Raw genomic sequence first — 22,334 nt, 5'->3', positions numbered from 1 at the left:
TCGGATGCTCTTACCCACTGAGCCATCTCACCAGCCATCTCACCAGCCCCACCAGCCCTGTTGTGTTTTCTTAATGTTGTCAACTAAGTTTGGGTTCTCTTGCTCAAGTGGAGATAGACTTCATGAAGAGAGAGCCTTCACCTAATGGGATATTTGGGGCTTCTCACGGAATTCCACAGGCTCCAGAGTACAGCAGGAAGAGGAAGGCCTAATGTATAAATACTGTACAATACATCAGCCACAGTCACTTGGCCAGAGCAAAGCCCATTGGAACAGCAGATAGATATCAAGCAGGGACAAGCACTGTAGCTTTCGTAGCTTTCTGAGTCTCTTCCCCGGCTCCATAGTGGGACCAAAGAGCAAGACTGCCCTTGTTGGATGATGCCAGAACGAAGTCATCCTGTGTGTGAAGTACTCGGTCTGGCAGAATCCAAGCCTGCCTGCGCCCACCCCAGGCATGGTGGGGTACTCAGAAGTGCTGCTGCTGCTGCTGTGCGTTTAATTCTAAGCGTGTAAAGGTGCAGAGCCAGGTTTGGAACCAAGACAGGGGAAGGCTGGGTAGGTGGGAGCTGCTCGACAGCTTCCCCAGCCAAGCTTGGCCCCGCTCGCTGGAGGTTTTCATATTTCATCAGCATCCTCCTTGCCTGCCTCCCGACTCACGCTGCACTTGTTGCTTTCTGAATTTCCACGTTCACAGATGAATGCAATTCTTTCACAGCCTCGGCCTCAAAATAAATGCCTATTAGGCCCTTTTTTTCCTGGGAGCTATTCAGAAAGGAGCGAAAGAAAAGGAAGAATAGGGGAACATTTAAAACACACTCCAATTTCTGGAACTCTTGAAGCCGTGCCAAGGGCCAGAGCCTTCACGTCCTTTCTTCTCACCAAATCCTTAGAGCAGAGAGGGCAAAGTGAGGGCGTTTAAGGTAAGGAAGTTGAACAGGGAGTGAGGAAAACCAGACAGGGGCTAGGTCGGCTGTGTGCTTATGATAAAGAATTCAAATCCGTGGCTGGAGGTGCCACTAAGTGGCCGGAGTGGTTACCTAGCCTTCACAAAGCCCCGAGTTCTGTCCCCAGCCCCATATAAAACCAGATATGGTGGCCCATGTCACCTGGGAGGTGGAAGCAGGAAGATCAGAAGTTCAAGGTCATCCTTGACAGGCTTCACTACACACTGAGATCAAGACCAGTCTGGTCTACCTCAGCCTCTGCTTCAAAACACAAGTACTCCTGAACATCCAGAAGTAGAAAGATCTATTAGTAAGAAAGATGCTGTTAGCCCAATTTCTCATGGAGTGATGGAATCAGACTAAGAATGTAGGGCACCCCTTTTCTCCCTAGTAGATTTGGAGAAACACCAGCATACTACTGTTATATAGAAATAAATATGATTCAGCATGGCATTGGAAACAAATTCACAAAGAGTGTAGAATTTAAAGTGGGGATTTAGTGTTGGTCGAAAATTGTACCAGACATGGTCCAGGCATGACCTTCAAAGAGCTGCCCACACACCCTGTGGTACAGTTCCCCATCAGGACACAAGCCATGCCAGCTACAGAAGAGGTTCCATGGTTTCTGCTGCTGAAAATACACAATAAGTTATGAGGTTAAAGAATAATAATTGCCGGGCGTGGTGGCACACGCCTTTAATCCCAGCACTCGGGAGGCAGAGGCAGGTGAATTTCTGAGTTCGAGGCCAGCCTGGTCTACAGAGTGAGTTCCAGGACAGCCAGGGCTACACAAAGAAACCCTGTCTCAAAAAATGAAGAAAAAAAAAGAATAATGATAATTTATAAGTTTAAAGTAATGTTTTTAACAACATTATCATCATCATTTTCTATTTTGTAGATTGTTAGTGTTAATCTTCTTCTGTGCCTAATTTATCAGTTGCACTTCCTATAGTCATTCATACACAGGGAAGCCTTTATCTGTGCAGGGTCTGTTGGGACTCACAGTTTCAAGGATCCACTGGCGGTCTTGCAGTGTGTCCCGTAAGGGACAGCTGTTCTTCCAACTACTGCCGAGTTCCGTGAGGAAGAAGGAAAGAGGAAGACATGGAGAGGGGTGGGAGGACTGATTTCCCAGCACTGGTTGGGGAAGGCTGCAGTAAGGAGCTATATTAGTTTTCTGTCATTACTGAAGCAAACTGCCACAAACCGTGAGTGTTAAAAGACTGTCCGTGGGTGCCCGCGCCTGTGCCGTACTTCCTCCAGCAAGGTTATACCACCTAAACCTTCCCAAACAGCGCCACCAACTGGGGAATAGACGTACAACTACCCAAGCCCGTGAAGGACATTTCTCATTTAAAATGAGAGCCACCCTGCTTCTTCCCCAAGGCTTCGCTGTGAGCTGAGTGTTCTCCCATGGTCTCTGTGTACGGGGCAGGAGACACAGCAGCATCAGGTGACCCTGTGCGAGGCGGGGCCTCTCTCACTGCTGTGCCTTTCCCTCAGGCATTGCACTCAGCGCGCTCCCCATGTATCTCAACGAGATCTCACCCAAGGAGATCCGGGGCTCTCTGGGCCAGGTGACTGCCATCTTCATCTGCATCGGCGTGTTTTCTGGACAGTTGCTGGGCCTGCCTGAGCTACTGGGAAGGGTAAGTGGGGCCTCCCGGGCAGCCATGGCTGCTTTCATCTCCCTGCCACTGGAGACCTTCCTTTTAGAAAACTCAACTCTGAAGGAGTGATTCCAATGGGCTCAAGTGTTTTACATATTCATGGGGGAACTTGAAGGTGCCTTTCACTTTCTCAGAACATAAATAATACCTAACACACTCCAACCTTAAGGAAAGTTTGAGTCCACTGCCCTGGCTGACCATTGTACCAGCTCAATTTGCATTTGGATAGGCTTTGTTCTCTGCTTCAAAAATAGAAAACAAAAAACAAAAAACTACGAATGCATGGAGCCTGAATGTGTGTTCAGGCTGTTCCATAGTGCTGTTTATACGGTGCTGTAGCTTGCTGCTTTTGCTTTACACCATCCTGAGTTCTTTCCAAGGTATTCACCAACTCTACCTCACTCTAGAGTTTTCCTTTTTTTTCTTTTTCTTTTTAAAAAAGATCTATTTATTATCATATGTAAGTACACTGTAGCTGTCTCCAGACACACCAGAAGAGGGAGTTGGATCTCATTAGGGATGGTTGTGAGCCACTGTGTGGTTGCTGGGATTTGAATTCAGAACCTTGGGAAGAGCAATCAATGCTCTTAAACATTGAGCCATCTCTCCAGCCCTTCCTTTTTTTCTTAAATGGTCAAGAGATCTTATGTTTTGCCTTGATGTGTGAGGAACAAGACGGAATGGGTTAGACTCCCAGCCCAACATCAGACTTTCTTGGGTGGGCTGGGCAGAGAAGCGTGTTCGTTCAGGTTGGCATAGAGTGGGGTGAGCCTAAGGACGGTTTTCTGGAAGGTGAGACCTCTCGCATCCGGAAGCACGAGTGAGGGTTAAGATTGTGGCGATGGGGGCTGGGAGAGAGGAGATCCAAGAGACAGGATGAGACAATACACAAGACCTCCAGATGGATGTAAATGTGACAGAGCAGTGTCTCCGACCATGACTGTGAGGGCCTGACGTCATGAGCCACATGGGTGAGAACGATGCTTGAGGAGCATAAGGCGAGCTGCGAGCAGAAGGGGCTAAGAGGTAATGGAAAGAGAACAGACTGTAATGGGGAGGGCGAGGCAGGCTCAGAGGCCCAGTAGGAGGGCATGATTGCAGTGGCTGTGCTGAGGGAGCAGTGCATTGATGAAGGAAGCCGAGTCCACAGTACCTACGGCCTGTGATTGGGCGACGGTGATGGTGGGAGTGGTCCAGATGCTTCCTGGGCATACAAAGGTCTCTCCTGGCCTCCTGTGGGATGAGTGCAGGAAGGACAGGACGCCTCTGCTCCAAGCTAACACGTGCCAAGGACTGTTCTGAGTACTTAAGCAGTGTGCCTGCTGCCAACAGCTCTTAGCAGCTGGATTCTGGCAGCAGGGCATTGCAACAAGAGGGCTTAATGCGCAAGAGCACCAGGAGGGTGCTCCCACAGGCCGTGCTGCTCTAGCCAGCCAGCCAAAGGCTTGCCATTGCTTCCTGCCTGGATCCTGCCTACACTTTAGAAGCTGGAGCTGAGAGCTATGCAGGACTCAGGGCAAAAGGAGCTCGCCTTTGGCTTTTAATTATGTCTGCTGGGCATGCCTGACCCAGCCATGAACCCAGTGCTGGCTTCTCTGGGGATGCCTGAGTTAGGGAAAAGGAACTGCCTGACCTCATTAGCTCTGGATACTCAGTAGAGATAGGCCCAGTCATTGGGCACGTTGTTCACTGCGATAAGATGATACCAACTGACCAGTGTGTACCACATTTTTCAAGACTTTTGACTATTTTGATCATTTCATGTGTTAAAGCACTCATGACAGAATTTACCATTCTAACTACTTAAAATATACATTTTCTTTTAAAAATTTAACTGTGTGTGTGTGTGTGTGTGTGTGTGGCGCGCGCGCACACACACACACACACACACACACACACGCATGGCAGGCACACATGTGAGGTCAAAGGTCAACCTACCCTGGGTTCCAGGGATAGAACTAGACCCTCAGTTTGCATAGCAAGCTCTTTCACCAGATGAGCCATCCTACCTGCCTTTAAATGAATCTCTGAGACATTACACATGACTTGCTACATCTTAGCCTCAGAGCCTCCTCACCTGACTGTCTGGAGTAACTACAGGCTCACTCTTGTTTTTCTCCTTTTACAAAACCAGAAACAGTGCTTGCTTAATACTTCCAGTTGTCTCATGCCTGACAATTTCCATAATTAGTGTGAGTGTGTTGGAAACAGTCTGTCTGCCGGGTGAGGTATCACATTAAAGTACTCATTTGCTTTCTGTATACAGATATTTTTAAGTTCTCAAAGTTAGCATTTGTCAGTGATGATAAAAACAATATTACAACCACAGCCTGAACCCTTACAATATAAAAGCGTATATTAAAGCCAACAAATAGTATACTCATTCTCCAATGAGAGTATACTTATTAGAGCCTTAAGATATATTTATTTAAGCCTTACTCAAACCTTTTGGGTGTCAATATGTATTAGTCAGGGTTCTCTAGAGTCACAGAACTTATGGATAATATCTATATAGTAAAGGAATTTATTGATGACTTACAGTCTGCAGTCCAATTCCCAACAATGGTTCAGTAGTAGCTGTGAATGGAAGTCCAAGGGTCTAGCAGTTGCTTAGACCCACACGGCAAGCAGGCAGAAGAGCGAGAGCCAGACTCCCTTCTTCCAATGTCTTTATTTGGTCTCCAGCAGAAGGTGTAGCCCAGATTAAAGGTGTGTGCCACCACACCTTTAATCCCAGATGACCTTGAATTTGGAGATCTCCCTGTCTTAATCTTCTAGAATCCATAGCCACTGCGTCTCAAGATCTCCACACCAAGATCCAGATCAGAAACTTCTATCTCCCAGCCTCCAGATTAGGTTCACTGGTGAGCCTTCCAATTCTGGATTGTAGTTCATTCCAAATATAGTCAAGGTGACAACCAGGAATAGCCACTGCACAATATCAGAGACTCTCTGTTATTGCAGGTTCTCCTTGAACCTCTGCCCTTACTCAGTTAACAAATGAGTTGGATGTTGGAGTCCAGCAAGGAGCATGCCAAATATAGTCTCATCTTCACAAGACTGCAGAAGTGGTGTGAACTTTGGCAGGTCACCGCTTCCCCAGCATCCTTTTTGGTAGCAGGCATGGCCCAGAGTCCCAAACCCCCATGTCCCACCAAAACACCATTTCCTCTGGGAACACATCACCAGCAAATGTGTCCTCAGAGCTCCTTGTGCAATGTTCTCTTCTGTTTTGTGGCTTCTGTTTACTTTTGTGTTTCCTCCCTCCTGTGGAGTGCATCTTGCTGATGGTTAAATGTACTAAGGTCCAGAGAGGTCAGGTTTAGTCAGCCCCTCTGCAAGTCTGTAGAGATAGATCCCTGTCTGCTGTGCGCCGGGTGTTGGGCTGGCTGCTGCTGCTGCCCAGTAGTCAGACTGGGCTCTACACTCAGGAAAACCACAGGGAGGCAATTAGCCAATGGTCGATAGACCCGGAAGAAGTGGGACACTGACCGTGGAAGGATGGTTTTCCTGCTGGAGTGATGTTCAGTGAAAGCCTTAAGGATGGTTAAGATTCATCTGGTCCAGGACTGCTGGGGGGTGGGGGTGGGGTAGAGTGAAGAGAATGCTGTTGAGCAGGGAGGAGAGTTTAGGCAAGACCCTAACATTTGTGTAGAGGAGAAAACCCAGGGATGGTACTCCAACCGCCCTGGGCACAGTCTCTTTGCTCAGGCCTTAGCCAATTTCCATCTCCAGTCATTTTGATAACATTGGGTGGGATGGGAGGTGACACTTCACAGTGGTTTGCTAAGTACCTCTTCAAATACCCATTGGCTGTTACTAAGGATTTATTTCACTTGTCAATTTTATGTGTATGTGTGTGCTCCTGACTGTATGTGTGCCTGGTGTGTGCGCACAGATCACAGAAGGTCAGAAGAGGGCATCGGGGCCCCTAGAATTCTTTTTCATGTTTTCCAGCATCTCAGACAAGACCAGAGGGATTGCCCTGGTCTGCAGAGATCTGCTAAGGGCTTGGCTTAGAGTGGCAGCAACAAGGGTGCTTGGGGCAAATGTCCCACTTAAACACCTCAAGCTGAGGGCATCAGTGGGTGATAGTTGCTAGGAGCTCGTGAGAGGAGTCAGGGCTATCTCTGGGTATCTGACTTCTTAGCCAGGTAGAGTAGTACAAGATGCCAAGTCACCAGCCATAGAGGAGGAGCCTTTTAAGAACCCAGGTGGCAATGAATGGCCCAGGACACCGAGCAACCACGAAGCTGAATTGCCATGTGACCATAGGCAGCACCTCTGTTCCCAGGCTGGGAATGCTGCCCCTGGAAGAGCAGACACATCAGCAGGATTCCAGCCAGAAGCTCCAGCAACTATGCCTCACTGGGCCAGCTGAGAAGATATAGTTTCCTACAAGTTGTCTTTTCCTGAGTTCGTTTCTTTTTTTTTTTTCTTTTTTTCTTTTTTTTATTGCTACAATAAAAAAGAAATGAGAAAAAAAAACCTATTGAATGTTTTTAAAGGAGCAAACATTTATTTTGGTTCATGGTTCCAGAAATTCAGTCTATGCCAGCTAGCTGCATTGTTGGGGGTTTAATGTTAAGGCAGAACATGTTGGAAGGACATGGTGGAGGAAGATGTTTACCTCACAGCAGGAAGGGAAGGAAGGAGAGACAGAGACACACAGAGAGAAGGAATCAGAGGGAACAAGACATTCTTCAAAGGCATTGTCCCATGAATCCAACCACATATTCATCCATGCACAAGGCCAGAGCCCAACGGAGGCAGTCACTTTCCCAAAGCCTCCCCTGGGAACACTACAGTGGGGTCCAAGCCTTCAACACTTGGGTCTCTGGGGACACTCCCTAACACTCAGCACCAGTTTGGTTCTTCTAGGCTGAGCTGACTCTGGCTAGGAAAATGTGCGCGTTAGCCCAGTAAACACCGTGGCGGTAGATCTGTTTGTTGTGTTTCCATGTCTATGCTCTGTGAAGGTGGAGATCGGGCCTCTGAGTAGGAAAGGACATCAGACAAGCTTTTTCTTCACCTCCTCCATGGTTTTGTGAGGTTCCAGCCCAGCGGGAGCCACGGGAGATTCCTCAGGTGTAAGGATTTTATTTCTTTATTTTAATCCTGTTTCTCACTTACTGTCAAAGACAGAGAGAGACAGCTTAGCTTTTAAAAACTTAAAGAACCAGAAGAGATGCTTCCACTCAAAGATGGCTTCTTTGAAACACAAAGGAGGGAGGGAGTGGTGAGAGTTACTTTCATGACCAGGGTGGCAGCAGAAGAAAGAGAGCAATCCAAGCGCAGGATCAATTAAACTGGTGTCGCCATTTCGGCAGACTTGTGAGAACAGCGGCAGTGGGACATTTCCTTCTTCCGGGGGACATGTTACAAGGCATGTTAATAAAGCATGTCTCTAGTGAAGATAAAAAGAAGCTGGTTGAAGATCCGTGGGCAGGGATACGGGAGGAGAGGTGTGGGAATGTGCTCCTGGTAGCCACTGCGGCTAGGGCATCAGGCCAGGCATCTGGAAGCTCAGAGCTGGCCTCCTCCGTCTTCTTCACGGCCCAAAGATGCCGACCACACGACTCACTCAACTCTGCTCCCCGTGCTTGCATGGCCAGCTCCTTATCGACCCAGTCTCGTCTCTCTAGCTGTGTCTGCCTTTGTATTTGACTCTTAGACTCATTAAAGCTACCTCAGAGCATGGCATGAAAACCACTCACCTTTGTTTCCTACCTTTCTTCCACTTTCCCCACGCTCTGCCTTAAATCCAACAACCTTCCTCCTGTTCGTGTTTGAGGCACTCTTTAGAAGTTGTTTTGTTTCCAAGACAGGGTTTCTCCGTGTAGCCCTGGCTGTCTCAGAACATGCTCGGCAGACCAGGCTGGCCTCGAACTCAGAGATCTTCCTTCCTCTGGCTCCTGAGTGCTGACATTAAAGGCGTGCGCCACCCAGCTCCAGGTGCTCTTAAACACGTGTCAAAGTTAGCTTGTCCACACGAGTTCCTGCTTCTGGACTGCCCATTAGTGTTCCCGAGGCTGCCTCATTCTCTAGCCTACCCTGCACATTTTAAATACTGTGTGACTGCCTCTACTGTCAAAGCTGGAATCTTTTCTTTGCTCATTGTTCCCTGGGGTCTTCAGGACCATTCTCATTTCAAACAAAACTGCCATTGAATGTTTGATCCAAATTCCATTAAACTGATACATTGCTTGGGAAAGAGTGAGGTTGCTCCTTGTTTTCATTTTTCCTTTTTTTTTTTTTTTTTTTTTTTTAAAGAATTAACTATTACACACAGACACACACACAGACAGACACACACACACACAGACACACACACACACACACACACACACACGAGTACTCTGTAGCTGTCATCAGACATGCCAGAAGAGGACATCAGAACCCATTACAGATGGTTGGGAGCCACCATGCGGTTGCTGGGAATTGAACTCAGGATCTCTAGGAGGAGCAATCAGTGCTCTAAACCGCTAAGCCATCTCTCTAGCTCAGTTCCTGTTTTTGTGCTAAGAGTGTTTCCCTCCTCATTTTGGGTCTCCTTTATATCATTTGGTTGTAGTGACTGGAGTGCTATATTTCTTTTCCCCTCTTCTTATTGTTAATATTATCTACAGCTGCAGTTCTTGGACAAGCCAGGCAGCTGCCCTATCTGCCACACACCGATCTTCTCTGCTGCTGTGTTCTTCACTAAGAAAATAGACATTGTAACGGTGTAGCAAGTGATTCCTAAGCTCTTCTGTTTCCTGTCTAGTGGGATTTCTTTTTGGCATTATGTTTTCAAACTGGTGATTGGCAGGTTAGTATATGCTGATCTGGGACTCTTTTTTACGTCCTAGTAATGTCTGTCATTTGCTTAGCTTGAGAGTTCGAAATGATGGCTGTGGATAGCATCCTCGGAGCTGAGGTCTCCTCTTCCTCATTAGCAGCCAACCCATCATTTCTTAATAGTGACATCCGTGACTGCTTGTGGTCTCAGGATGCTGCTACTTGACAGTGGCAGTCTATAGGGAGTTTTGTTGGATATACACACACACACACACACACACACACACATATATATATATATATATATATATATATATATATATATATGCACATACATACACAGAAACTGAGTTTCTGTATGGGTACTGGGATCCGATCTCAGATCCTCATCAAGATCTATAAATGCTTAAATCACTAAGACAATCCTCCAGCCTCAGTGATGATCTTAACACCCCACCCTCAAACTACTGCCTCTTATTTTGTTTCTTAAAGATCTGACTCTTGGCAGATCCATCTCACTGTCCTCTCTCTGTGAATTTGACCCTATCACTTCTAGAACTTTCAGTTTGCCACGTTCTTAAGAGATGGTTTCCTAAATAATTTGTCATTTTGATTGTAGTTAAGTCAAACTACTCAGGGCAATGTCTTCAATCCCATGTAACTCTGATTTTTTTTTTTTTTTATTGTCATTCGCTGTGTTTCGTTTTGTTTATAGAAAGTAGCTCATGAGTGCCTCCCTCGGGGAACCAGGAAGGTTGGTTCTGAGGTCAGTTTGTGATGAGCCCTGTAAACCCTCCATGTTCGTTTGCCTAAGAAGCGCAGTTTCTTCTCGGCGCAATAGATGCAGACCCAGCATGGAAAGTGATTGTCCCGGTGAAATAATTATTGTGAAATAACAAAAGACTTTAAATCAGAAAAATCACCCATGGTATTAGAAAGCAGAGATAACGGACGTGTGATCTGTCACAGAAGAGCGACCTTACAGGGACAGGTCCCAGGCAGTCACCCCAGGACAGCTACAGTGTCTCATGCCAGACAGCCCCAGGCTGCGTCTCATCTGTCACTCACTGTCTGAGGGGATTTGAGTAAGTTGCTGAACCTCTATGAGCACGTCTCCTTATCTATGTAGTGGGGTTAATGGTGGCGTCTCTTCCATGGATGTTCCACATATCAGGAAAAACACAGCAGTCTCTTGGTGCAGACATGCAGTCGGTGTGAAGTCGGTATTAGCTGTCACTCAGCTCATGTTCAGCACTAAGAATGAGTAGCTTTCGTTTCTGTCCGGTTTGAAACCTCATTTTGGGGGAGGTTTGACTCTAGTGCCTATGGCCATGAGGCAGTGGCCGGAGCATCCTGGCTTTCAGCCCACATCTCTTTAGTAGAACCTCTGGTTCCTCTGTGCAGGGATCAAGAGGAGCCCCCAGAGCACAGAACCCTAGGTGATGATGGCCCCTTTTGGTCTCCATTTACCTCAAGTGAACCCCACCCCAAGGGCATGAAAGCTCTTGTTCTCAACGAACTTTTGGAATTAACACATAGCACGCTTTGCTGAAATCAGGAAGGAAAGAACTTTTTGGGGGTGTGTGTGGGGGGGATCAAGAATATATTCATCTGGGGGAATTTATTTCAAGTCTCTGTACCTGGTAGACGAGCCCTTAGTCTCCCTGACTCGAAGGTTACACCTTTCTTTGGTAAAAGAAAGATTCTCACATGAGAGAACCCCTCACCTGCTTCTATAGCCCAGGAAAATACCAAATCTGTTGTGAATACACCTTTGAATTCTCATTTTATATGTGTCTATCTGTCTGTCTATCTCTGTCTTTGTATTCTCTCTCTCTCTGTCTATGTGGACATGTATTTGTACATATTATACATATCTTTTTGTGTATGTGTGTGGGTACACATGTGTATATGACATATGTACATGTTGATGGCAGAGGACCACTTAGTTGTCATTCTGTAGGCAATGTCCATCTTTTTTATTTTTAGACTGTGTCTCGCACTGGCCTGGGACTCACTAAGCAGGCCAGGATAGTAAACCAGCAATCCCCAAGAACCACTCATCCCCAAGCCACGCCGTGCCTACAGGATTATGCTTGGAAGGCAAGCATCCCTTGGCCCACTTGTGTATTCTTAATGTCACATCAGAGTCTAAAGGCCATTATTAAATGGCACTCGGCCCTCAAATTTCCTCATTAGACATGTGGGTTCTCATCCCTGGGCCATCCCTGAGCCCTGGAACTTGCCTTTGTGCTTCCCCTCCAGCTTCCTTCCATCTCTGACTGTGTCATCCTCCAAGGTCCCATCCAAGAGCAGTGCTCTTCTTGAGGTGCCTTCTCTCCTGCCAGTAACTAGAATTAGCCTTTCCCACAAAAGACTCCTTCCTCTAACTCTCTTCATTGCACATTCTAATTAAGTGATTATTCCCGTTTCTTACTTTCCAGAACATGGTGATCAAATGTCTCTTTTGTATTGTCATAGATCCAAAGGCATAGTCTGCCCCCTTGAGGAAGAGGAAAGGCATCTTTTTGACCTTGAATTTTCTAGTGCTTCCAAGGATCCAACAGGACCCCACAGTACTGGTTTGAATGGGAATGGTCTCCATAGGCTCATATATTTGAATGCTTGGTCTCCAGTTGGTGGAACTGTTTGGGAAGGGTTAGAAGGTGTGTCTCTATTGGAGGAGGCGTGTCATTAGAGGTGGGCTTTGAGATTCCAAAAGCCCATGACATTCCCAGTTAGCTCTTTCACGCTGATCCACTGTTGTCTAAACATGTACTCCCTCAGCTACTGCTGCGGGGCTGTGCCTGCCTTCTCCACCACGCTCCCCACCGCGATGGTCATGAACTCACCCTCTGAGACTGTCAGCAAGCCCCTAATTAAATGCTTTCTTTTGTAAGTTGCCTTGGTCATGTGTACTTTCACAGTAATAGAAAAGAAACTATGATACCTGCCCCGTGTTATGGGCTGGGAGGTGAATAGCCAACTTCTACTGGCCACCAAGTGCTTATGCTGTCTCTCTGGGGGTAAACCACCTCTCCTGACTTCCAGTCCTCTGTACATCAAAAGCAGTCTCAGTGTCAATTTAGCTCTGAGGCTCCTGGCTGCCTGAACTTCTGAATTTGGTGATTCATGCCTCCAGTGGGGGCCACTTTACCTCCAGAGACCGCACAGCCTATCTGCAAGCAAGGGAGCAAAAGAAGCGAAGATAAATTTAACAGTTCTTGAAGTCGTGTCAAATGGAATTGTAAAGGAAGCCTTTGAAGCTTGTCTGAACCCAGCTATCCTATCTCTGAAGGGCCACAGGGGAAATGATTAGGAAGGTTGCTCTTCGAGGACTTGACTTTGAGGAGGAGTTAGATTCTGGAAGTGAGTCACAAGCCCCGGACAACTGTGCCTTCACTCTCTGGCCACCACGCCCCTTGTGCTGCTTTCTCTTGCAAATGGTCTCCCAAGTTCTGCCACTTTGCAGCTGAACCCAGTGCTCCTGAGATTTCTGCCTCATATAGGCCCGTGACCACTGGAATGGGCCTTCGGACCATGGCAGGTTCCTGGCATCCATCACCCTTGCCTTCCATAGACACACAATTCTTCTTATGTTTTTTTCTGTCCTAGCACACTGGACCCCACAGAGAGGAGCCAGAGAAAGCCTCTGCAGGCAGGACCCCTCAGGGTTTAGAAAAGCAAGTGTTAGAACACAGAGGAGTGACCTGTTTGGCTCTAAGAGAACCCAGGAGTGGGAGATCCACGGGGACAAATGCAATGGAAATCTTTCTAGATAGGGTGGCATCTACCTTGTAGTGTGAGGGGCAATCACTCAGTGGAAGGGAAGGAGAACATGGTTCCAGGCCGAGAGAACAGCCAGTGCAAAGCCAAAGAAATCAAGAGAGTCTAATACATTTGACAACTGAGAATGCTTCAGTAACCACATCTAGGATACAGTGCCTGTGGATGAGAAGGGCAGGCCAACTGCTGTCTCATGTACAGTAGCACAGTGGGACGTGAGCTGAACTGGATGTTGGGAAGTTGTAGGAGAAAGCCTGGCCTCTGCTTCTCTCCAGCTGTGTGACCTAGACAAGCAACTTCAGCTCTCTGAGGCTCAGAATCTGGGTCTGTAAAATGAAAACCACCTACACTCCGCGGAGCCAATGGAACCATTAAATGAGATGCTGTGTCCTCTCCTGGGATCCATTAAATGAGATGCTGTGTCCTCACCTGGAATCCATTAAATGAGATGCTGTGTCCTCACATGGAATCCACAGCTGACAGCCATCATGCCAAACTGACTGTAATGACCATTAAATGGAAACCATTTTCCCCGCCTGCATTCAGAAGTCCCGGATCTGGGAGTCTAAAATCCCATGTTGATCTGTTCTCATCTCAAAGACCATGCAGCTTCTTCTCCTTCCTAGACTGGCCCGGCTCTCCCACATCCCACACTGCTCCAGCATTAACTACCCTGAGAATCCTTGTTCCCTTCTCTACATCTCCACCATCTGCCTCAAGGAAGACACAACTCGAACAATTTATAGAAAGACACTTTCCCTGGCTCTTCTGAAAGGGATGGAGGTATGAGGCTGAGCCCAGGCACTGCTCTCAGCAAAGCTTCTCTGCATCCACTGAGCATTCACACAGATGGCTTCCACTGGAAGGTTCATCCTGGGAGAGGCCCTGTTGTTTTTGCCTCACTCCAACTTCCTCTTGATTGTCTTAGGGTTTCAGTTGCTATGATAAACACTATGGCTAGAGACACCTTAAGGAGAAGAGGGTTAATTTCTGCTCTCGTGTCTGATCACAGTCCACACTTTAGGGCAGTCAGGATAGGAACTCAAGGCAGGAACCTAGAGGCAGGAACAGAAAGAAGCAGAGGCCATGGAAGAACACCATTTACTGGCTTGCTTAGTCTGCTTCCTTATAGCACCCAGGATGGGCTGACCCACTCACATCAATCACTGATTAAGAGTGCAGGCTTCCATACAGCCCAGTCTTTTGGAGACAATGTTTCAATTGAGTGGGGCATTCCCACTCCCATGTCCCATGCGTCCATTGCTCACACCCCAACCCTCCCCATGCATTATGTATTGTGATGGTCTTAGTTTTCATATCTGAGGCCTTCCCGCCTGTCTTGTTTCCTCTGCAGGGGAACAGCACCTTCCTTGCACTGTGTGTGTCTCTTGCTGCAGAACTCCTTCTCTTTCTTCCGGTTCTTTTTGTCTCTTCCCTCTGTGCTAGCGATGCTTTCAAATGTCTGCTGCTTTTCTCCACCTTTAAAACAGTGCCGATTCACTTAGACTTGAGCTTTGTACAAGGAGATAAGAATGGATCAATTCTCATTCTTCTACATGATAGCTGCCAGTTGTGCCAGCACCATTTGTTGAAAATGCTGTCTTTTTTCCACTGGATGGTTTTAGCTCCCTTGTCAAAGATCAAGTAACCATAGGTGTGTGGATTCATTTCTGGGTCTTCAATTCTGATCCATTGATCTACCTGTCTGTCGCTGTACCAGTACCATGCAGTTTTTATCACAATTGCTCTGTAGTACAGCTTGAGGTCAGGCATGGTGATTCCCCCAGTTTCTTTTATTGTTGAGAATAGTTTTTGCTATCCTAGGTTTTTTTATTGTTCCAGATGAATTTGCAAATTTCCCTTTCTAACTCAGTGAAGAATTGAGTTGGAATTTTGATGGGAATTGCATTGAATCTGTAGATTGCTTTTGGCAGGATGGCCATTTTTACTATATTAATCCTGCTAATCCATGAGCATGGGGGATCTTTCCATCTTTTGAGATCTTCTTCAATTTCTTTCTTCAGAGACTTGACTTGAAGTTTTTGTCATACAGATCTTTGACTCTACTTCCTGCTAAGGCATTGGACTTAGTGAGTCAGGAGAATAGGACAATCAGAGCTTGTCTCTTTTTTTTTCAGATTCCTGGATAGGCATTATCTCCATAGGACAGACTCTCAGAGCATCTCAGGAAGTTGGTCATAGATGATGTGCTCCACATAGTCCTGTGCTCCACGACTCATTTATTCTTTGGTTTTGTGTGTGTGTGTGTGTGTGTGTGTGTGTTGCAGTTCTGAGGACCAAGAGCATATGAGAAGCTGGGAAACTGGTGGCATGAGAAATGCTAGAGGCATAAGGCCTTGGCTAGGATGCCCTACTGCTGCCTTGCTGACCCATCACTGTCCCAGATCTTTCCACTTCCTTCCGAGAATGTCTGGGAGTAAAGGTTTGGTGGTGGAATGGGTTGAAGGATCAAGGTATTTTCATCATTAAAAATTAAACTGTGGAGCTGGGCGTGGTGGCGCACGCCTTTAATCCCAGCACTTGGGAGGCAGAGGCAGGCAGATTTCTGAGTTCGCGGCCAGCCTGGTCTAAAAAGTGAGTTCCAGGACAGCCAGGGCTATACAGAGAGACCCTGTCTCAAAACAAAACAAAAAACCAAAACCAAAACCAAAACAAAAACAAAAATAAATAAACTGTGAAGAGAGTGTCCTGTCCTAGGCTTATACCCAGTCCTGAGATGTGTTCCATATACCTAACTCAGATGCTACTCTCCCTGGACTTGGGGCAGGGGACAGCAAATGTGACTTTAGACCAGCTCTTAAGTTAGTGTGGATCATATAGGCTAGTTGAGCCAGGCTCATTTTCTAGCTGAGCGAACTGGTTCAATAAAGAGCAAGTCCGAGATCCCACAGCTAGGAGCACAAGAATCACAATGTAAACTTGGGTCTAATTTCACAGCCTTCCTCTGACCTTGGACTCCAGCATCCCCAGATGAATCCAAGGTCACGGGAGCATGGATAAGTAAATTCAGCCTCATCTGAAATCAAACCTCAAACCTTATGGATCTCCGAAATTCAGGGTTACCAAGGAGAAATCCAATCTGTACAGAGTCTGTGTGCATCCTTGCACGTCCCCTACGCTCGAAATCATCCCTCTGTGTCCCGCTGCATTTGCAAGCCTTCTTACTTTGAGTTCTCAGGGCAAACAAAGAGAACAATGGGACTCAGAAGCCAAGGTGATTCAACTGGAAAACAGGAGGCTGGTGAAGGGATTAATCATGGGTTTCAATTCCAAGGAGAGTGGCTTTGGGAACAGCAGGTAGCTAACTCCTTAGGAAGTAAGAGAGAGAGAATTTTACAATTATAGTCATGGAATTTGGGTGTGCCTCAGCAGGTTACAGCTACACAGTGGCCTGTTTGACCCTGAGGAGAGCAGAGGTTAAGGGGACAGAGCTGATGACCACCTGCCAGGGTTCAGCCCCACCCCCACAGCTATTTATAGTGTATAATTTATAGTGTATATAGGGAGTGTAAATGTCAGTGGGGTAGAAAATTCTCAGTACTTTGGCTTCTTCAGCTGAGAATCAGGAGAACTAGCAGGGATGCCAAAGACTCTGTAAATCTGTCCAAACTCAACAATGTCCCATCTAAGAGTCTGGCTAGGGGTGGTTCATAGGGTCAGTGACCTTTAAAACCAGTGTGGAAATTTGACTCTCTTTCAAATAGGAGTAGAATAAAGTTGGTTTATGAATAGCTTTTGCTGTAAGACTTCCCAGCAGCCCCCTAGCCTCAGGTTCCTTATCTATAAAATGGGAATAACAGAGACTTGTCTTGAGAACCAAGCAAGGCAGAAGACAAGCAACCCTCTCTGGAAGCAGGAGACAGTGGTGGACAGGAGGGGACGAGCACTGTATGTATAGGAATGTGGGGTCCCCATTTGAGGTTCTGACAAAGACATACCATACAAGGGACATGTCCATGGATCGTAATACCATTATTGATAACAGAAGGAAATGGGGTAATAATATAAACTTGTAAAGGATCTTTCTTTTTGTAGAAATAGAATCAGGCTATGGATGCACACCAAAAATATCTAAAACAAATATGGTCATAAGGAATGCAGATGTTTTAGAAGACAGAACAGGCTCTTGGAGAACAATTTGGAGGAGGAGGAAAGATTGCTATGCCACACTCAGGTGGCCATGCTGTACCCCAGGGCACTGTGAAGCTGTGGCCATCAGGGCCCTTCCTTGGGAAGTGGCTGGAGATGGGAGTGGCAAAGTCACAGCTGATGGAGCTCTTTGACAACGGAGCCCCAGCTCCTCCATACTCTGAGATCACTCAGATGTGCCGCAAAGCCACCTTCTCAGGGTGGCCCGGCTTTGCATACAGCATCTATCTCACAGTTTGCCTGATACCTGCACCTGTATCTTCCTTTGATGGAGGAGTACCTGCTGTGTTGTTATGAGCCATTGGAGCTGAGTTTGAGTGATGCCTGATGAATTCTGCTCAGGGGACAGATTTAGCCTAATAGACCCGACACAAAAAATCCCCTAGCTAGGTTAGCAGCTGCCAGGCCTGAGAGAGCTATAGCTTTGTTTTGCTTTGAACTGAAGGACAGTAACAAGGGTCGAGCCTATGCAGGGTCAGAAGAGCTAACCCATCTACTTCTCAAGGGATCTCCTATGCATTCCCGACCATTCAGGGCTCAGGTTTCTCTCTAATAGAGCTGCCTAGGGGGATCTCAATCATGTTACTATAAAGTGTCAGCTCTTCTTTACTAGGATGCCATATAGGAAAAGCTTAAGTTTAAAAATACGTCAAGAACAGCCGGGCGTGGTGGCACACGCCTTTAATCCCAGCACTCGGGAGGCAGAGGCAGGCAGATTTCTGAGTTCGAGGCCAGCCTGGTCTACAGAGTGAGTTCCAGGACAGCCAGGGCTACACAGAGAAACCCTGTCTTGAAAAACCAAACCAAACCAAAACAAAACAAAAAAAGTCAGGAATGTCTGGGGGGGGTGGGGGTGTCTCTCGTCTCTAGCAGCTACATCCATGTCACCTGTCACTTTGCCCAACACATTCAGTCTACCACATGTGCTGAGCACCTGCCATGCTTTGAGCACTGGCAGAGACATCAAGGTGGGAGACTAGGGGTGACTCTTGGGAAACCCAGTCACTGGAAGAAAGAACACTGAAAAACAAAGTAATTCGATTTTTCATGGAGCTGTATAGAGAACTCATCCCACTGACAGCCTCCCGGGCACAGACCATGAGTATGAAGAGATATAAAGAATGCCCTTGGCATCTCCAAAGAGCCTTGGAGATAGCATCGTGAAGGTTCACATTCAGTCACAACCAAAGCAGCCTCCCCCAGTAGCCAGTGTGGCCTGGTCACCTTCAGGTCCCCTGCTTCATTTCTCTGGGATCCCTGGATACTAGGTGTTGTACAACACTAAGAACTTGACTCTGTGAGATCCATGATGCCTACTGTACTTTAAAATGGTGGCCTTCTCGTAGTCTAGGAGGGGATTACATAGAAAGAACTAAAGTCTTCTATAGCTTGGGAGAAATAGGACCTAGAAGTCTATTTTTAAAACAGAGGTCTTGCCATTGACAGAGCAAGACATAGTTATTAGAAACACCCACAAATCTTCCCCACTGGGGTGTTAAACCTCGTCTTGGTTAACAAGATGACCCACATCTGTGCTCCTGGGAACAGTGGGTACAAGGACCCTGACGTGAAGCCACTGAGCTGGGGCCCTGTGTCCCTTCTCATTGCCTCAGGCCTTCACTGGCCCCTCCAGAGCTGACACCCGTGGCCTCGGTGCCACCTAGGGGAGGACAATACGCAGTTGTCTGATCAGTTACCAAAGTAGCAGGTCTCTTCATTCAGACTTTGTTTTGCTTAACTCCCCTTACTACGCATCTCTCCCTCATCTCTATCCCTTAGGACCCCATACCCTTTGCCCACTATACTCTCTTTCCCTCTCATATGCACCCCTGCCCTGCCCACCCACTCACACTGCCCTCACTGCCCTCCCTTAAAGCCTTTCTCTCTCTCTCTCTCTCTCTCTCTCTCTCTCTCTCTCTCTCTCTCTCTCTCTTCTCAAGTGACTCTTTCTGGTTTCCTAGTCTTTATCAACATTTACGCCCATCCAGGTGGATGGCGAGAATCTGGGATCCACGAGAGAGAGAGAGAGAGAGAGAGAGAGAGAGAGAGAGAGAGAGAGAGAGAGAGAATGCAGTATTTGTTTTCATATGGTTACCTTGAATGATATGTTTTTAAAACATAAAAACAGCCTGAGTCTGAGGCTACCCTCTAGGAGTAGCAACTGAAACCGGGTCAGTGCATGAGAAAGCCCCTCCCACTCTCATTTGTTTCCCTGATAGAGAAGGCAGCTGTTGGATGCCACTGCAGCTTGAGATGCTGGTTTTTGGCTCATGTTAGTATACTGCCAAGGAACATCAGGGATGGCCCCTTGCACCAGGAAGACAGATGGTCAAATCCAGCTCACCTGACTCCAGCTCCTGTCAAGCAAAACAAGGCTCCTCTGGCGACCTTGAGGCCCCTCCTAGGACAGCTTAGGGTATTGTCCAAGGCCATAGCGATTGGTGTATAAGCAAATTCAGATCTGAGCCGCCTGCTCAAGAACAAGGTTCTTTGCCACTCACTGGGTGACTGTGAGCCAAGCTGAAAGGCCTGCCTTAATTATGGTGGTTTTTACTGCTTCTTCTCAGAATGCTTCTGTGTGATATTTTCATGTAACCTACGCATCATCTTGAGACTCATTATATTACCTAATGCCATGCAAATGCTATGTAAATACTTGTTACGCCATATTGCTTAGGGGATGATGACAGAGAAAGGCATCTGTCTGTGAGTATTCAACACAAATTATCATTTTTTCCCCTGAATATTTTCAATCCACAGTGGGTGGTGAGTGCAGAATGCACAGGCAGAACTAACAGACTGTCCATTGTTCTCTACCATGGTTTAAAATGGATCACTGAAATATAGTTTGCATGCCAGTTTATAGTAAAAACCCTGTGGTTTTTAGAATATTCACAAAATGATACCACCAGGGCCCATCTACATTCAGAACATTCCATGACATCTAAACAGACCCTATCTGTGTCTCTTGGCACTCCTCACCCATGGATTGTTCCCTCTGATCTTTCACAGATCACTCTCTTTGCATGGTCTTCTAGTCACAAGCCTCCTCAAACTGAGCAGCCTGGCTTGGCCTCACCTGTCATTCAAAGGGAGATGCAAGAACTAAGCTGGCCGCTGAGTACACATACTCACTAGCTTCAGAGGGGTGGAGGGAAGATTGGAGTCACCTTGGAGATGAGGGCTGAGCCAGCACTGGCTGAGTGTCCTGGCAGGCCCCTTCTGACTTGCTCTGTGCTTCAGGGGTCCCTGCTGCTGCACCCTGGTAGTGTCTGGTACTCTCATGGGCTCCCTGCCATCAGGGCTCTACAGTGGGTCTCAGAAAAGCTGACAGGGACAATCGGTTGTGGGAAAAGGACAAGTAGTCACTTACACCCAAGGGCTCTGAGCTCATTGGTCCTGACCTGAATAGGCTAGCAGACTTCTGCCTGTCGTGTGAAGACTTTCCAGGTTCCAGTGTGTCATTCTCTCCTGGGATGTCTTCTTTTCCCGTTTGAGGAAATAAAACACACTAAGTCTTCAGCTTGCAGCTAGAACCTTTTGTTTTCCCCATCTACACTACCCAGGGTGACATGCTCCTATGCAGTGTACACAGCTGGAGAATATTTATAAAGCTGTGTGACAAAGACAGGGAAGGATGTCACCTTGATGGGCACAAGAACACATGTTCCACGGTGCATTTAAATTGCACGATGTGCATTAAGTTGCACTGCACACATTAAGTTGATGATATGTGTTGGAGGTAGCCATTTCTCTTTCCCTGCCAGTGAAAACTGAAGGCCCTCCATACATAAGGGTCACCCTTCCTTCCCCTATCTTCAGTGACAATAGGAGGATGGTGGATACTGCGCCAGAGGAGTTTTGGTCCAGTTTTTACATTCAAGCATGTCTGACTCTGTGTCAATGGCAAGCCATGCTGGAGGAGTGGAAGAAATCCAATGAGACCGCCCCTCCCAGGTTGGCTGTGGTGGCCTGGCTGCCAAGATCCATCTGCTTTACAGAGACTATCCATGGGGACTCTGAGGCCACCCAAACCCAGTCTTCTCTTGCTTCTCTTAGCTGTTGCCAGTGGGGACAAGTTGAGTAGGGCGGCTTCCTGCAGAGTCCAAGCTGCTCAGTCCAGTGTCCCCAGTGAAACGACGAAAGGCCCCTCCATCAGCAGCGTCTTCTCCTTACAGGAGAGCACCTGGCCATACCTGTTCGGAGTGATCATTGTCCCTGCCTTGGTCCAGCTGGCAAGCCTGCCATTTCTCCCTGAGAGTCCACGCTACCTCCTCTTTGAAAAGCACGATGAAGCAGGAGCCATGAAAGGTAGGGTCCTTCCCTTTCATCACACAATGCCAGCCTATGCCTGGGTCACAGCAAGATGCTATAGAGTAGAACAGGGCAAGTGTCAACATCTCTGAATGCATGGTGCCGAGGGACACCCACTCTTGTCACCTCCCCAGCTGCAGACACAGTTCAGATGGCAGAGGCTCTGCAGTGTGAAGAGGGTGGTTGAAAAGAGCCTAAGAGGTATGATTCCAGAAAGCAATTGGACTTGCTGGAAGAAATGGTGTCCTTTCTATAGCAACATGATATAGCCTGGCTTGGGAGAACTCCTTTCTACCTGCATAGATAAGGAAGGACCCTTGGGAGGGGCTTCAATTACATTTAGTCAGAGTGGACAATAGGAATGCAGTGAGTGAATGAGACTCCAAAGTCTGATATCACAGCCCAGTAGGAATGTGTATATACAGGTATAACTGTATGTGTGTTTGATATATGTATGTACTAGCTAGTTTTGTGTCAACTTGACACAGCTGGAGTTATCACAGAGAAAGGAGCTTCAGTTGGGGAAGTTCCTCCATGAGATCCAGCTGTAAGGCATTTTCTCAATTAGTGATCAAGGTGGGAGGTCCTCTTGTGGGTGGTGCCATCTCTGGGCTGGTAGTCTTGGGTTCTATAAGAAAGCAGACTGAACAAGCCAGGGGAAGCAAGC

At 47.2% G+C, this 22,334-nt stretch overlaps 1 protein-coding gene across 3 annotated transcripts in view; it reads left to right on the top strand.

Annotated features, from left to right (window-relative positions):
• Nucleotides 1-22,334, top strand: part of Slc2a9 (solute carrier family 2 member 9) — a 124,505-nt gene that overhangs the window by 36,670 nt on the left and 65,501 nt on the right. For all 3 annotated transcript variants that reach the window (XM_021211027.2, XM_029545481.1, XM_021211028.2), the window contains 2 exons: nucleotides 2,451-2,596; nucleotides 21,532-21,664. In XM_021211027.2, the coding sequence (XP_021066686.1) occupies nucleotides 2,451-2,596; nucleotides 21,532-21,664 (279 nt within the window). The remainder of the gene's footprint in view (nucleotides 1-2,450; nucleotides 2,597-21,531; nucleotides 21,665-22,334) is intronic.

Source organism: Mus pahari, chromosome 13 (genome assembly GCF_900095145.1).
Source record: "Mus pahari chromosome 13, PAHARI_EIJ_v1.1, whole genome shotgun sequence".
NCBI classification, from domain to species: Eukaryota; Metazoa; Chordata; class Mammalia; order Rodentia; family Muridae; genus Mus; species Mus pahari.
This window is presented reverse-complemented; position numbering and strand designations above follow the sequence as displayed.